Source organism: Staurois parvus, unplaced genomic scaffold (genome assembly GCF_062004578.1).
Source record: "Staurois parvus isolate SC_StPar_1 unplaced genomic scaffold, SC_StPar_1.0 ptg000066l, whole genome shotgun sequence".
Taxonomy (NCBI): domain Eukaryota; kingdom Metazoa; phylum Chordata; class Amphibia; order Anura; family Ranidae; genus Staurois; species Staurois parvus.
The window spans coordinates 10754902-10773219 of NW_028317862.1; the positions used below are offsets into that span (position 1 = coordinate 10754902).

At 44.5% G+C, this 18318-nt stretch overlaps 1 protein-coding gene across 1 annotated transcript in view; it reads left to right on the top strand.

Moving 5' to 3' along the window:
• The first annotated feature begins 1551 nt into the window (after window positions 1-1551).
• The window catches only part of EPHX4 (epoxide hydrolase 4), a 118070-nt gene continuing 101303 nt past the window's right edge, over window positions 1552-18318 (top strand). Inside the window, exon 1 of the mRNA XM_089668934.1 lies at window positions 1552-1836. Coding sequence (XP_089525060.1) covers window positions 1600-1836 — 237 coding nt within the window. The 5' untranslated portion in view covers window positions 1552-1599. The remainder of the gene's footprint in view (window positions 1837-18318) is intronic.

Here is an 18318-nt window from a genome sequence, read left to right on the forward strand (position 1 = left end):
TGATAAAACTACCTTGGACGCAGGGAGAATTCTGTCATCAGCTGCTCATACATTTTGAGGGAACCCTTATCATAATTGTGCTATGGTACAGACCACGGCTCTCTCCCCTCTCTAAAAACCTTGAAGGGTAGAAAGCTAATTTTCCCAGATAGGAGTATAATAGTAAAAGAGGGTATCCCTATAATTTTCTTGACAACATCCCACACCTTATACATTAACACCTGGGTGGGCATAGTAGCAGTGAATTATAACCTCATTCTTAAGGAAAAATAAAAAACAACCAAAGTGCAATTTGTTTACTGCTAGATTTGCTCATAAAGTAGCTCCAACTCTCCTAAAGCAGCCTGTCACCTGCCAGTAGCCTACAGATGAATGCCGCTGCACTTCTATGTGTGAGAGCAATGGTGTCTCTGCAGAGATACAGCAGGCCCCTTGCTGAGTTATTCTTAAAGCCTTGCAAGTAGCAGGGCGTGTGAGCTTTGCTGATTGCACAGCTAGAGGACCAACTTGGCTGAGAGTCTGTAGGACCGCTACAGAGAGACCATTGTTCTCACACATTGTCAAGTACCTGATAAGACACTGAGATGACAAGGTTGGTATCTCCAGCCCAGACTCCACTGAAGATGGAACAGATGGTGTTGAGGGACAGGAGGACCATGAGTGCCAGCAAATGTTAATTGTAGAACTTGCAGTAGGAGATGCAGGCTGGCAGGACTTTAGGTCAGGGGCAGCAGCCATACAGGATGAGCCAGTCGAGGTTGAAGGAGCACTCCGCAGCTTCAAGGCATAAGGCTTGTCAGAGCTTCCAGCAGATTGGAGATAGGAACACATTGTGATTGTTGAGCTGATATGGGTGACAGCCAGTGCAAGCATTCAAATGCAATATAGAGCCAAATCGGGAAAAGAAGAAAAGTTACAGCAGTATAGTATCACCACATATAACATGCAAAGATTAATGATTTCGGTCAACTTTTCTAAACTTATTGACAAAGAACTGAGATGAATGAGTAATTTATTAAAGGCAAATAGGATGTTCACTTTGCAAAGGAATTTTCTCTTCACTTACAATTTAGCTTTGCTGACTTTTATCATCCAATCATGTGCAAGCAAAGATGCTGTTTTTTTTTATATTTTTCTTGCTTTCGATTGAGTATCCCTTGCATAGTTATTTTTATCACATTCCCTAACCTAAGGGGAAATTCCCTTGCAAAGTAAACTGCCTATTTGCCTTTAGTAAATCAACTCCAAAAAGTCCATGGGTAGTACCAAAACTTGTAGTTTATTATATTTACCTCTGATAAAACAACTTAAAAAAAAAAATCATCCTAAATGTGTTATTTCTATATACCAAGACGGTATATGTTTGTGCATTCAGGGCATGTAGATGTAAAGGAGTTATACTGGAAACAGAACATGCAGTCAAGGCTGCATTTTATTTTCATTCGTTCCCTTTAAGAGGCAGCAGCATCAGTCTCAGCATTGAGCTCTAGTCACTCCCTCGCTCTCCCTCACGCCTCCTCCTCTCTCTTTTCTTCCCCTTGTTTCCATGACTTCTCGCACAGCTCTCCTTGCCACTTGAGGGTATCCTCTCCAAGCTGGATGCCTGGGCACAGCATGGCGCTGTTTGTGGACAGCCTGCCGGGCTGTCTGCGTGCTGCAGCGTTCTGGACGTTGGTGTACTCCTATTGCCTGCTCTGCGCTTGCACTGCGTTCTTCAAACTTTTCTGCAGCATTCTAATCAGGCCAAGGAGGACCTTTAAGAAGATCCCCAGAGAGGTCACCCCAAGCTGCCTAAATGACCCTTTCCTAGGCACCCACTGCTATGTGCGGCTCAAGGTAAAGCCATTGTCCTAGACTAACCAACTTTTACCATTTTTTTCCCTTCTGCCAGCAGCCCTTAATTGACATGCTGAATTATTCTCACCCCAGCATTCTAATACCTAGAAAACACTAGAGTAACTCCAAACTTGGATTCAGCATGGCAGCAATTAATTCTCACTTCTCTAGGCAAGCTGGATGCATCCTGCAGATACACAGTTGGATCTAGATCTAGCGTGTATTACAGTGTTCTCACATATTATCTGCTGCTGATACACACTATCAGACACACTATCAATTATTATAGTGTATTCTGCAAAGCAGACGATAATTGATAGTGAAAGCTCTGTAATTAATCAACATAGCACAAATATATTAAACCATTTTTCTGCAGCACTGATAGTGATTGATTGTTAATAGACTCCAATATAAATATCAGATAATGCATGTATATTTAATACTACTTGCCAATTACCATTGCTTGTGACTTAGAATATAAAACCCATCAAAACACAGCTTCATCTTGGGTATAACATACCCCGCTACTTTGCATGATTAGGTCCTGATATACTATCGACAGACTATTAGCTATTGCCTTGTTTTAATAATGGGTTCATCCATCATTCAGGAATCTGCTTTGGCATGTTTGTCATTCACTCCCTCTGTAGTAATTGCAGATCATTGTATGAGAGATGCTGCTTGTGTCTCTAAAGTCAATACACATCGAGAATTGGCTGTGTGTTACTTTGTGTTCGGTACTCCTTCCCACCACATAACAATGGCTCGGTCCTCCTGTTGGGATTATCCAGCATCCTTTTGCCGTGCTGTCAAATAACCATGTGCATTTTTGCATATCATCTATACATGGTACTGCAATGATTATTCTCTGCTTGTGTCTTGCTGTTGAGATAGGATTTTTTTTTTCAAAATGTATTTTTATCCTAAATCACATTCGGGCAGTTCTAAAGAGTTTAACCCCTAACATAGTAAATGGTCACAGTTTGCTGACCTTCCCAAAAAAGAGCCATTTAGATCATTAAGAATGTGTTGCCCATTTCATTGTCTCTCTCGTTCTCTTTGTATTGTGTGATATTTTCCTCCTCTCCTCTGAGCACGTAGCAGTTTTGCAGGTCACCTTCTTTCGCTGTGTGTTCCATGCCACGTTAGTAGAATAACAATTCCTACTGCCAAGTTGAGTGTAAACATGCAGCTAGCCTTTTCATTGAGGCAATTACTGCACCTAATAGTAATTATCCGTTCAATTGGCATCACAAGTGGGATCTAGAGCCCATGAAATGATTAAGCACTTGAGAGAAAATATTAGAAGGCGTGATATGGCTTTGCATAGTGGCTTTTAGTAAATACACCTCATTTTTCAAGGTTATCTGTTTGTTACCAAATAGCGTATTGTTTGCTATTGAAACACTAAGGCACAGAGAGTTTAATGCTACATATTCTGCCTATACATAAAGTGTGTTCATAGTTCTTTTGCCAAACAGAGATATAATATGGCAAAGAGAGTTACAGCTGGCATTTTAATCTAGCTGAGAATATAGGAATGTACCTTCGGCAGTGGACCAAATTATTGGAATTCATAATCTGTGCTTTATTTAGGGTTTTCTAAAAAAAAAAAAAAGACTCGTAAAAGTGAACTATGTATTTTCATGTATGTGTGTTGGTAAAAAGAGAAGTCACGTGACAATACCTCTAATAAGTAAATTATGACTTTATAACCAGAAGCATGACCAAAACAGGAGGAGCTCAAAAGAGAGAAGCTTCATATTGTTATGAATGGACAAGAAATGTCACCTGTCAGTCAAAGGTCCTCAAGAAGATAGCTCCAGTATGAAATACCTTGATTGTTGAGTGGTGTAAGGCAGATACCTTTAAAGTGTAAAGCTATGCTTCATACTGTAAATGGTTGCCACAGGACCAAGTGTGCAATGTAAGAGCAGGTTATAAGTCAAGGCATCCCATATTGTCTAATTTAAGCTCATCTGAACCAAATGTCTATACCATATATTAGATATTGCTGCTGTTTTGTAAAAGTCTCAAATGAGGGTAAATTAGTATATATTAATCCAATAAGTATGCTGATTTTTCTTGTACTGTTAGGGTCAAGAACCAATTCCATAAATTTTCTATGCAGAGCTAGTTTTAGACCAGATTAAATTTACCAGATAATTAAAATTAGTAATTTAGAAAAAACCTGTAATCCCCTTTTCCCTAATGTGGGCTTTAGTTAGCTTAAGGAAATGTAAGAAAATATTTGATTATTATTATTGTTGTTATTATTATACAGGATTTTTATATCGCCAACAGTTTACAAAATGAAGGTAGATATTACAGTTACAATACAATTTGGTACATGAGGAAACAGAGGGCCCTGCTCATTACAGCTTACAATCTAGGAGGAGGGGTTGAGTGATACAAAAGGTAATAGCTGTGGGGGGATGAGCTGATGGAGCAAATAAATGGCGGTTTACTAGGTAGAAGCAGGATAGGCTTCTTTAAAGAGAAAGGATTTCAGGGATCGTCTAAAGGTGGATAGATTAGGAGACAGCTGGACAGATTGGGGTAGAAAGTTCCATAGGATGGGAGAAGCTCGGGAGAAGTCCTGGAGGCAAGCATGGGAGGAGGTGACACGGGAACTAGAGAGCAGAAGGTCTTGGGAGGATCAAAGAGAGCGGTTTGGTTGATATTTTGAAACCAGGTTGGTTATGTAGCTGGGGGCAGAGTTGTGGATGGCTTTGTAAGTTGTTGTTAGTATTTTTAATTTTATTCATTGAGCGAGTGGAAGCCAGTGGAGGGTTTGGCAGAGAGGGGTAGCAGACACTGGATGGTTGGTAAGGTGGATGAGCCTGGCAGCAGTATTCATGATGGACTGGAGGGACTGATTTCACAGAGCATGAACCAAACCTATTTCCAGTTAAAGTGTTACTAAACCCACTACGGTAAAATCAGTCTGTATATGCAGTAAAGCATTCTTGTTATACTCACTGTGGAACCTAAGGGTTTAATCCTCTGCATTGTGTAAAAAGGATGTTTGATCATGTCTTCTCTGATCCTCCCCTTCCTCTACCATCCCCAATCCATCTACTGATAGAACAGAGCCTTGGGGGCAAGCTGCACATGCTCACTTCGGTGCGTATTGCTAGATGGGTTTTTTTTAAATTTCTTGGGAGAGTGCATGTGATCAGCACAGGGCCAATCAGTGCTGTCCAAACAGAGGGTCAGGGGCCCTGCCGCCTCATAGGACAATGAGGGGAGAATGAAAACTCCTCCTACAAGCTTTAATCAAAGCTCTGCTGGACACTGAAAGAAGTCACAAGACTGCTCTAACTGCTTATGAGAAAAGGTATTTAGCAGTTTATATTTACTAAAGTAATTGCATTTCGATGTTCTGGGAGAAACTATATATAGTGAATGCAGGCTCATGGGTTTAGTAACACTTTAAATTTAAATAACATATAATACAGAACCCATACTGATGATATTTGTTTTTGCAGGCATTTATAGTGCTGACAATTTGTGAAGCAGTTTACATATATATCATACATTCACATGAGCATATGCCCTGAAGGAGCTTACACAATCCAAAGTGCCTACTTCACATACATACTAGGGCCACTTTAGACCGGAACCGATTAACCTACTAGCATGTCTTCTGGAGTGTGAGAGGAAACTCATGCAAGCAGAGAGTGAACATTCAAACTCCATGCAGGTAGTGTTGGGATTCGAACCATCAACCCTAGGGCTGCAGAACAGAAGTGGTAACCACTAAGACACTGTACTACGCACATAGATGGTATAAAATGGTATCAAATTCACTCTGAAGAACCTACAAATGAGGCATGAACATGAAGGTGTCCCCGACTGTTATATGTGGCATCTCCTGTGTGCTAAAAGGCTGACTACTTAGTAAGGCCCAAAACTGCTGTAATCATAAGGTTCTTACCCTTATTCCCATGGAGAATCCAGCAAGGAGATCCTGCATATGCTAGGCAGCCAGAGGAAGTCTGCTGAGTCATGAAATTGCAGACATCCTTCTTTATTAAACACTGACATAAGAGTTTCTTCTTTTTAACTACTGGGATGCAGATGAGGATGTGAACACTGTTCTTAAAAGACAAGATAAGGAATTACTGATCCATCACTAATGGCACATTTCCTTCCACTACACACTGGTGTTAAACAGTTTACTTATCAAACTAAAATACTGTACTTTCAGGTAATAAACCACTTTAGGGACCATAGAGTAGGTTTATACCTCCAATCAGTCATTCTGGTTCAGAGGACTATGTAGTAATGATCAAACATTAATTATTAGAGATGTAGGCCAGGGATTATAAACTGCATATGGCCCAAAGTGGTGTTAATCCAGCTCTGTCTCAGGTGTACTACTGGACATACTGTACATGAAAGGATGAGTGCTCTTTAAAACAAAGTGCGCATGTCCAGGGGCGGACTGACCATTTGGAAACTCGGGCACTGCCCGAGGGCCCGGGGTCAGTAGGGGGCCCCATGAGATGCCCCTGGTACCTTTTTCATAGGCTTTTTTGAATTTGGGAAAGGACACAGGGGCCCCATGATCCCCCATTGCCCGGGGGCCCCATGAGTTGTCAGTCCGCCCTGTGCATGTCCTTTTTTGCCCTTCTTCTCTTAGCTAACTGATCACATCTTTCACAGATTTATACTTACTGAGATTCGATGACTGTGGCTTCTGTTGATTCTTCACATACCGTATCACAAGTCCTCTCTCCTGGCCATGCATGCGCATTACAGCCCCATAGTCTACTAGTCTGGGACTAGTCTACCTTCTTTTTTCTGACCATAAAAAAATAAAAATGTATCATTTATCAAAGAAGGTCTTTCCTCTATTATTTCTACACAAAATACTTCAGTCAGTTGCCTGATTTTGTTCCATGTTTTTATCTTGGAGTTGGACTTTATTTTAGTTGTGTGGCTTGGGGCTGGCCTGGAAGAAAACTGAAGAAGGTTTACAAACGTTAAAACATTTACTTCACTTTCAGTACTTTACTTAGAGAAAAATTTGTAAAGAGCGTTGTCGTTACTCGTTAGAACTCTGTTGGGCCTCATCATTGAAATTGTTTGTCAGGCACATGAACAGGTACATGAATTGATCAGAGGCCAGCACTAAGGTCAGAGTGTTTATATTGGTTGTTTTAAAGGAAACTGCCACTGTAAAATTATTAGTGCTTTATGGAATTTCACATATTAAGTCTTAATGTCTTGTCAGTTAATCAATGGAGGGTCTTATGGGACATTATTGTTGGACTGTGCTTATAGCATCAGTTGTCCTTAAACCATCCTACCTTCAGATATTGTGCTTAGGCAAAAAAAAAATTAAAATCAAGAGATTTGGAAAGTTTTCACTACACTGGGACATTCAAATTCAAGGAATCGATGAAAATGCAGTATTTCATATATGAACTGTTGACCCAAAATACTGTGCACAGCACTATAAGAAAGATGGTAAGCAAATTACAGGAATGGACTCTGTGAAATCCTGTCTGCAGATTGTAACCTGTTCTTATGCTAGAAGTTGAAGCTTAAAGCAAAACTAAACCTATCCATGGTTTTATTAATGGTTTCAAACCACAGTTACATTCCCAGCATGCCAGGATTGCTAACCGTCACGTTTACTCATGCCTTCAACCTAACTGTCAAGCCATCAAATGTCTGGTGTCATCACAAATGACATGTGCAGCACCATGGCAGTTGCAGGTCAAACAGAGGCTAAAGCCGGCCATATATGGTTCGAATCCTGGCTGGTTGGACAGGCAATAATCACTGTGTTTTCCCAGCAGAGACAGTCTCCCAAATTGACACCAAATCCCCCCACCCCACCCCAGACAATAGAGAGGGAATCCCCCATCAACACTGACTGGTTAAAGGAAAGGGAATCACATCATCTGTGGCCTTCTTAAGATGACAGCTTCCTTGGCTGAAAAGGATAGGAGGGTTTAATTCAGTTTTGAGTTTTCCTAATGGAATTAGTATGTTGTGATCTATGGTTGCATTTTGAAACAGTTGTACATATGTATTAGAGACAGATATTTGATAGGTAAACACAATTAGGTTCCAGGCTTTTAAAAATTACTTGGCCTGGGGCAAGTTGGAAGACACTGGTTTGGGGAAGGGGTACTCAAACTTTCTTAAGCAAGGGTCAGTTCACTTTCCTTCAGACCATGGGGGTGGTGGGGTGAGAGGGGGCAAACTTTGGCCAGAGGAAATGGAAATTGTTTCGGTGTCAGTGGGAGTAAACCATACCCCAAAATCTGTTTTCAGTGGAAGTACAGGGTTGGTGATTAGTGTCAGTGGGAGGAATAGTACCCCATCATTGGAGTAAGTGAACCACTTTGAATAATGCGCCATTATTAGTGAGAGAGCTGATTAAATGAAGGCAAGGAACAAAGTTTGGGGATCAGTCCATAATCAGAATGATGAAATGTGATATACTCCAGTCAAATTTACATTTAAAGCACAGCTGAACCCGCATATTCTTTTTCAGCCAAGGCAGCTGCCATCTTAGCCTCTGTTTGATCTGTAGTTTCCATGGTGCTGCACATGTGATCAGTTATCATCCAATATACCAGCCATTTGATGGTTTGACAGTTCAGTTGAGAGTACAAACAAATGTGACAGTTATTATTCATGACATGCCTTGAATGAAACGGTTTGGGAAAACAGTTAAATTGATGGGTTTATTTTGCACTTTTAACTGAACTTTCAAACCCTCAAATAGCTGGTGTCTTGGGTGATCACAGTTACAGCACCATAGCAGCTGCAAACACATTGGACTTGACAAGCAGCTTTAAAATGGAATAAAATGGACCAATTTAACTTCTCAAGTTCCCAGTTTCCCAAATCAGTTTGCAGGTGGTGCCCATACAGAGAACAGGAGAAAGGGCTCACTACTGCCCCCAGAGGTGGGCTGAGGCTTTTGCCTAATGCAGATGTGGCATTTAAGGTAGCAGTCCATCTTAAAAGCGACAGCTCTCCCCATAGACATTGTTTAACTCCCTATAATCCGAGGCATAGTTCCTTAACTCTTTATACTGTGTACACTCTGGAAACAGGTCCCATTACACTTATCTCTGCCAGTTCCACTTTTTTCCCCTGCAGAGGGCGGTACTTCCCATAAAGCCCAGGAAAATATGGCCAGCAGGTGAGCAAATCCTTTTAGTGTCCATTAGTCCAATAAGCAGTGGCAAGTTCTTATCCCTGGCACCCCAACTGAGCTTCCCAAGGGGTGATTTCCGAAAAACTTGAAGAGAGCAAGCCTTGCCTTAATGGCAGTTCCACTTTTACTTTTTGCCCTTTGCTCAACGACACCGGGCACATTTTATCACTTACTGTGGGCATGCCCAGTGATCCAAACCTTTTGTGTTCAAATAGTGCAAATACTTCATGACCACATGGGTATCATTAGACCTCAAACAAAGTCTGTTCAGCCTTTTCCCTACTCCGGATACAGATACATTTCTGACTACATTCTTGCACTAAACTCTTTTCAGTCCTTGAAAAGTGATTGCCCATAACTGAATGCAGGCACTTCCTTCCACATTTGAATCCTGGTTGATGGATGTGAATACCACATTCACCTACAAGAAGGTAATATATTTACACAGAGGCCCTTAAATGCAAAGTCTGGGACTGGTGGCTGGTGCAACCCAGTACCTCTATACGAGGTTTACATGACCTGTAATGTAACTGCCTGATTAGTCCTTTGGACCTCTCCCCCCATATTCTACCCTACCCACTGAGAATGCAAATCCGAGGGCTCTGTACATGAGCAGCATCCCCTCAACGAGGTCTTTTTTCCTTGCAACACAAGACTCGATGTGTGTATGTAGGTCAGTACAATGTATCTAGATGGTTTATAAATGATCAGTACATTTTGATATACCTCCTTATGTGGCTTTTTTTTCTGTGGCATTGTATCTTCTGTACCTGCCTGATGCCTTTGATACTAAGACATCTGTTTACTCGAAAGTAGGTCATGAATAGTTTGTTTGAATGTTGATGAGTTTTATTAAGCTTTATCTGTAATGATTTCAATAAAACATGATTTTTTCAAAGTGAAAATGGCAGCTTTTTTCACTGCAAAGCATAGGAAGGTTAAACCATATCAAGCAAGGAACCCTTTCACCCCCTTCCAGTCTGAGCTAATTTTCATCTTTCAGCACTTTGAATGACAATTGCACAACACTGTACCCATATGACATTTTTAGCATTTATGTTTCACACAAATAGAGCTTTCTTTTGGTGGTATTTGATCACCACTGGGTTTTTTCATTTTTTGATATATGAATGAAAAAAAAAATTACAATTTTGAAAAATAAAACATTTTTTGCTTTGTTTTTGTTAAAAAGTTTTGCAAATAAATAATCTTTCTTCATAAAATTAGGCCAAAATGTATACCGATAAATATTTCGGGTAACAATAACCCAAAACAGTGTATATTATTTAGTCTGTGTGAAAGTTATAGAGTCTACAAACTATGGGATATATATATATATATATATATATATTTATATTAAAATGGATGCGTTGAGACCCTGAAATGATGGATGCTGGTATGTATGGCACTGATCAGGACGTTGCAGTGACATATGGCGGTGATCAGGACACTGGTATGGAGTATGGAGGTGATCAGGATGCTGGTATGGCATGTGGGGGGATCAGGACACTGGTATGGGGTATGACAGTGATCAGGTCGCTGGTATGACATATTTGGTGATCAGAACGCTGGAATGGGTATGACAGTGATCAGGTCGCTGGTATGGCATATTTGGTGATCAGAACACTGGTATGGGGTATGGCGTGATCAGGATGCCCTTTATGGGGTATGGTGGTGATCTGGGCATTGGAGTAGTGTATGGCAGTGATCAGGGTGCTTGTATGGTGTATGGAGGTGATCAGGGTGCTGGTATGGTGTATGGCAGTGATCAGGGAGCTGGTATGGCATATAGTGGTTGTGATGAACTAGGAGTGCAGAGAGAGAGCACACAGAGGCAAATCAAAAGGAACCGAGCATTTATTCAGGGTATCAGGGTACAGGCAGTAGGAGAACTAATCCACAGAACAAACAGTAGGCACAGCAAGGGAGAATGTTCCTCAGGAAGGCAATGTGGGACAGCTAACCAAGGAGGCAGTCAACAGGGCAGCTGTGAGACACAGCAAGGGAGAATGCTCCACAGGATGGCAATATGGGGCAGCAAACAAGGGAAGTAGTCCATAGGGCAAGGGAGCCACAGCAAGGGGGAATGTTCCACAAGACTACAATATTGCACAGCTAACAAGGGCGGTAGTCCACATGGCAGCCGGGAGACACAGCAAGAGAGAATGTTCCACAGGATGGCAATATGGAACATCAAACAAGGGAGGTAGTCCACAGGGCAGCCAGGAGACATAGCAAGGGAGAATGTTCCACAATCCAGGCACAATGAGGACAAGCAGCAATAGACTCAGGGACTCACCAATCAATAGCAGCCGCAGCTGAGGAATTTAAGGCACATCACGGGTCCTCAGAGGGCTGTGTGTCCTGGCCACAGCACCTGGACCACACAGACAGCCATTGCAGGAAAAGCAGAGAAGAGAGTCCCAGTGTCCAGGAAGTCACGTAGACAATATGGAACTACAAGTCCCAGCAGTTCAGAAAGCGAAGCATAGCCCATACAGAACTATCTTTCCCAGCAGTTCTGTGTATCATCTAACTTCCTTCTAGGAAGACATGCAGCCCTCAGCTCCTGTGTGTCCATCATAGTAGTAAACTCAGAAAAAGTCTGACCTTTTCTGCCAGCATAGGGATATTATATTGTCCTTTGATTTCAGCCAAGCCTTATGCAAACGGTGCTGGCAAGTCTGTCTTTTTTCAGCTACAGGACACTGTGCTGTCTATGCTTCCTGTGGATATCTCATACCCCCTGCGGGTCATAGGAACTCATAGATTAATTAAACGGACAAACTGAATGCTTTACACACTGTTGATTTCAACAAAAGAACACACAAAAAAAATATTTCTGCCCTCCACTACAGTGGTGATCAGGGCATTAGTATGGCGGTGATCAGGACATTGGTATGGTGTATGGCAGAGTTTTTGTGTGTACTAGGACAGGTGACGGGTTGGCTGCATTTTTTATTTACATTGCATTTACATTGCACAGGGGCAGTGGTCAGGGACACTGGAGCAGTGATCAAGGACACTGTGTGGTGGCTGGCACTGCAGTCTGTGAGTGTACATGTAGCCTGACAGGTTGCTGTACACTCACAGGCTGCAGCATTGGTTCTCTCTGCTCTCACAGTGAGAGCAGAGAGAACCGATCTTTACTTTTACTTTGTATTGTTTTCTATGTGATTGCTGTGATTGGACACACCAATTGCATAGTAAAATACCATGTGATCACCTGGACGCAGCAGTATTGCGATCTGCTGTGTCCGAGTGACACACGGATCACCAGGCTCCCAGTTGCATGCTCTTTGAGCCATGCAGGAACCTCCGATGTGGGCTGACATACAGGTACAGTACATTAGCCCACATCGGCACTGCTTCCCGTCTGCTGTCTATAGGCAATGGGCAGATAGGAATCTGTTAAAATCTATGTTACCCCAACATTTAATATTTCTGATGTGTCTGTGTTACCATGTACTTGTATGAAAGAGTGTCCTATTCTCTTTGCATTCCTTTGTGTGAAATACCTGGTGATCCTGCCAGTCCCCCTGCTTTCCTATTCCAAACTGACCTTGACAGACATGTATACATATCTATCCCAGTGTGGTCAGTTTGCATTCTGTTTGCTGTAATCCAGTGGTCAAACTTCTACTGACATGCCCCCCTTCAAAGCAAATCACTGGGAAGATTATTGCATCAATGTTTCTCTGTCTCCTAATAATAAGCTCCCCTGCAGTCTCCACTCCCAGCTCTCGAACCCTTTGAAACTCTCTAAGCTCTCTATGCAGCTGAGAACAGAGGTCATGTTATCAATGACTATTTAAAATACGTTATGTTTCTTGCACTCTTGCATAGATTTTGCAATAGCAATAGATCACTCAAAAGAAACCTGTAATCCATTCCCATTAAGACATGTATCATTACTGCTGTAAAGCAAGCATCATAAGGTAGCCTTGACTGTACTTGCCAACATCCCATCTAGAGTGGTGTCACCATAAATGATCTCCAAGGTCAGCACTATATTATCTAAGGGTGAACATGTTTCTAGTCATATGCCAAATCATTCTGGGCATCTCTCTCTCTCTCTCCTATGACAGTAGAGCCAACTCTTTTTGGAAGGACTGAGATATTCAGTACAGCCTGGTGGCATTTCTCAGTCTTTCCACCCAGAGAGATATTATATATATCAAACTTTGGCATGCTGGCTTTGATGGCTCCCATAGGGACTATTCCCTGTATGGCAACGGATGCATCATTGGTTGTGGTTTCTATGGTAACAGAAGATCGTCTGGTTTGCTGACACTAAATGTAATAGGGCAGAAAATAAAAGGGGTTTGTATCAGGCAGAGAAATAAGACAATAGTTATGAAATAACAATTTTTTTTCTGGCATTCTTGGGCAGAAGAACAACCCATCTAATAAAATCTTCTCACTATAGCAGCCTTACTATGACAGCGTTTGGTACAAAAAAGTCAATAATACATAGACAGCTCCCAGTTCTACAAGTTCTTGTTTTCCAGTTATATACAGTATATTATACACTGTATATTATTGCAAACATTCTTACTACTGGCCCCTATTCTTACGAGGATCTGGCCAAAAACCAACCCCCTGCCCTCTCTGCTTCCTTGCCACACTGACAACTCTGATTGCACAGCACCCAGCTTATTATGATCTATGACATGTTCTCAGTCATTTTAACACTGGAGCTTCTTGCACCCTGAAAGCAATCAGCTGCTATCACACAATCAGGGAAACTTCATCTCCTAGCATCCATCATCAACAGACTCTGTAGCCCCCAATATGACTCACTCCATATGGCACAGAACTCTCTGCCTCTGAACATTGCTCTGAAAATGTTGTTCAGCTGTAGTACCTTATGGAGCAGGTCCTGTTAGTTGGCCTGAATTCTCCCTTGTTATCATATTATGAGGGCTTTTATTTCCTTAAAGGGGTTCTATGGACATAGTAAACACTTTCATTAATAACATCAGCATTGCAATAACAATACAAGCAATAGTTATATTTGACTGTCTCCTGGCCTGTGTGCTGCCTGTCTCCTGGCCATCTCTTTCTCCTCTGCTGTTTACTTTAAATTTCTAAGGACTACATATCACATATCTACCACTGCCGAGAGGTATTAGAGCTGGGCCAGGTAGGTGAGATGCAAGAAAGCTTTTGGGTTGAGGGCTGTCCTGCTGCCCCGATCCTGTCCCATGCCCCCCCATCACGCTGCCCCCCATCTGTCCCTCTACGCTCCTCCTGTCCCACTGCCCCTCACTTGTCCCTCTGTGCTCCTCCTGTCCCACTGCCCCTCACCTGTCCCTTTGCGCTCCTCCTGTCCCACTGCCCCTCACCTATCCCTTTGCGCTCCTCCTGTCCCGCTGCCCCTCACCTATCCCTTTGCGCTCCTCCTGTCCCATGCCCCCTGTCATGCTGCCCCCCACCTGTCCCTCTGCGCTCCTCCAGTCCCACTGCCCCTCACCTATCCTTCTGCGCTTCTCCAGTCCCACTGCGCTTCTCCTGTCCCACTGCCCCGATCCTGTCCCATGCCCCCCCGTCACGCTGCCCCCTACCTGTCCCTCTGCGCTCCTCCTGTCCCACTGCCCCTCACCTATCCCTCTGCGCTCCTCCTGTCCCACTGCCCCTCACCTATCCTTCTGCGCTCCTCCTGTCCCTCTGTGCTCCTTCTCCTGTCCCATTGCCCCTCACCTGTCCCACTGCGCTCTTCCTGTCCCACTGCCCCTCACCTATCCTTCTGCGCTTCTCCAGTCCCACTGCGCTTCTCCTGTCCCGCTGCCCTGATCCTGTCCCGCTGCCCCCCCGTCACGCTGCCCCCTACCTGTCCCTCTGCGCTCCTCCTGTCCCACTGCCCCTCACCTATCCTTCTGTGCTCCTCCTGTCCCTCTGTGCTCTTTCACCTGTCCCACTGCGCTCTCCTGTCCCATTGCCCCTCACCTGTCCCACTGCGCTCCTCCTGTCCCACTGCCCCTCACCTGTCCCACTGCGCTACTCCTGGGCCACTGCGCTACTCCTGTCCCACTGCGCTCCTCCTGTCCCACTGCCCTTCACCTGTCCCACTGCGCTTCTCCTGTCCCGCTGCCCCGATCCTGTCCCATGCCCCCCCATCACGCTACCCCCCATCTGTCCCTCTACGCTCCTCCTGTCCCACTGCCCCTCACCTGTCCCTTTGCGCTCCTCCTGTCCCGCTGCCCCAATCCTGTCCCATGCCCCCTGTCATGCTGCCCCCCACCTGTCCCTCTGCGCTCCTCCTGTCCCACTGCCCCTCACCTATCCTTCTGCGCTTCTCCTGTCCCAATGCGCGTCTCCTGTCCCGCTGCCCTGATCCTGTCCCATGCCCCCCCCCCGTCACGCTGCCCCCTACCTGTCCCTCTGCGCTCCTCCTTTCCCACTGCCCCTCACCTATCCCTCTGCGCTCCTCCTGTCCCACTGCTCCTCACCTATCCTTCTGCGCTCCTCCTGTCCCTCTGTGCTCCTTCTCCTGTCCCACTGCCCCTCACCTGTCCCACTGCGCTCCTCCTGTCCCACTGCCCCTCACCTGTCCCACTGCGCTACTCCTGTTCCATTGCCCCAATCCTGTCCCATGCCCCCTGTCATGCTGCCCCTCACCGGTCCCTCTGCGCTCCTCCTATCCCACTGCCCCTCACCTGTCCCTTTGCGCTCCTCCTGTCCCGCTGCCCCGATACACCAATGATGGGACACTATTCCTCCCACTGATACCAATGATGGGGCACTTCCTCCCACTGACACCAAAGATGGGGCACGATTCTTCCCACTGACACTAATGATGGAGTACTATTCCTCCCACTGATACCAATGATGGGGCGCTATTCCTCACACACTGACACTAATGATGGGGCACCATCATTGGTGTCAGTGGGAGGAATCGTGCCCCATCATTGGTGTCAGTGGGAGGAATAGTGCCCCATCATTAGTGTCAGTGGGAGGAATTGTGCCCCATCATTGGTGTCAGTGGGAGGAATAGCACCCCATTGTTGTCAGTGGGCAGAGCTCTAATAGGAAGAGGTGGGGCCTAAAGAGGAAGGGGTGGAGTTTGCAGATGAAAGGGTGGGACAAACTTAGATGGGGGGGTGCCCAATTTTAGTCTTGCCTAGGGCAGCACAAAACCAAAATACACCACTGGGATGGGGGAGAGTGGTGCAGAGGTCAGAGCCGAGGAGGAAGGGTGCAACTGAGAGATGGACAGCCTGTGCCAGAAAACTGAACCCTGCACTCTCTGCATAGCACACCACTAAACTCTGAACTCTATAAAATAAAGAAAAGTGAGCGCACTTCAGTGAGCGGCAAATGCACAAAAGGAACTACAAGCCCTTCCAACCAGAATAGAAACAATAAAGTGCAGCGCTACAAAAATAATATCCAAGTGACAATTATATATGCGGTCATCAAATATAGGAATATTGAAGATGATAAACAGTTCAGTGATGGGGGACTCTCAGGGAGTATAGGTGCAATCCAATCCCAGGAATAGATAAATTGCCTGCTTACCAGAAGCGCAATATCAATACGCATGTACAGGTTATATGTAGCCGGGGTCCCATGTAGGCGCTGCTTTATAGTACCCAGATGGTCCGTCGGTGGTAAGACGATGCTGGCCTGGTCGGATCACACTGCTCCTTGGATCCACGCAGAGAACCTGAAAATGCTGGGGCTGAGGTATGGAAACTCAGTGCCAGATGTAAGGAGTAAAAATACTCATAGTGTAGTATGTTTAAAAATTATTTATTAAATCCAATAACGTAAGCCATAAAAGTTACAAAACGCATGCCTGCAGCCTGTAGCCAGTATAAGCAGCTTGAAAAAAAGATTCTATACACTGACCAGTGAATACCAAAGGTGGGCCGCCGGACCTCCTGACCCGGCGGCGTAACGTCAAGGCGTGCGAAGGCTCCTCCTAGACAGGAGGAGCCTTCGCACGCCTTGACGTTACGCCGCCGGGTCAGGAGGTCCGGCGGCCCACCTTTGGTATTCACTGGTCAGTGTATAGAATCTTTTTTTCAAGCTGCTTATACTGGCTACAGGCTGCAGGCATGCGTTTTGTAACTTTTATGGCTTACGTTATTGGATTTAATAAATAATTTTTAAACATACTACACTATGAGTATTTTTACTCCTTACATCTGGCACTGAGTTTCCATACCTCAGCCCCAGCATTTTCAGGTTCTCTGCGTGGATCCAAGGAGCAGTGTGATCCGACCAGGCCAGCATCGTCTTACCACCGACGGACCATCTGGGTACTATAAAGCAGCGCCTACATGGGACCCCGGCTACATATAACCTGTACATGCGTATTGATATTGCGCTTCTGGTAAGCAGGCAATTTATCTATTCCTGGGATTGGATTGCACCTATACTCCCTGAGAGTCCCCCATCACTGAACTGTTTATCATCTTCAATATTCCTATATTTGATGACCGCATATATAATTGTCACTTGGATATTATTTTTGTAGCGCTGCACTTTAAACTCTGAACTCTGAATGTAGCACACTTCTCAACCCTGCACTCTGTGTGTAGCACACTCCTCTACCCTGCACTGTGCACACAGCGCACCCCTTAACTCTTTACATAGCACACGCCTGAACTCTGCAATCTGTACGGTACATACTCCTGAACTCTGCAGTCTGTATATAGCATACTCCTGAACTGTGCACTCTGTATGTAGCGTACGTCTGAACTCTGCATTCTGCACTTAACATACTCCTTAACCCTGCACTCTCTACATAGGCACTATGATAAAGAGTGAATACACAGTCTAACAGATACAACTGATCCTTTGAAGTCAACCATAATGCAATAGGAAGAAGGGTCAGCAGCACACCTGTCAGGGCTCTGGGTATGACCAGAGGTATGTGAACTGACGCAGGGAAACGCAGGCTTCAAAAATGTTATAAACAATATAATTTATTAATACTAACAATACATAAACGCAGTGCAATACTAAAACATAACAGTGCAAACGAACCAAACCACCCACAGATAACAATACATACAGTGCGAGCGTAGTCAGGCAAGCCGGGTCAATAACAATCGGGCAGGTAGGAACAGGAGGAGCAGGCAGAGAGTAGTCAGGTCACGAGCCGGGTACAGCAACTAACGGGCAGGTAGGTACAGGGGGTGAGGCAGAGAATGGTCGTGGTCACAAGCCAGGGATCAAACAGGAGAAGTCAGCAGAGGTCTGGATCAGGCAGGGTCGGCAACAAATCAGTCAGACAGAGACAGGGACAGGAACAGGAATGCAGGTAACAAGATACAGGGGCC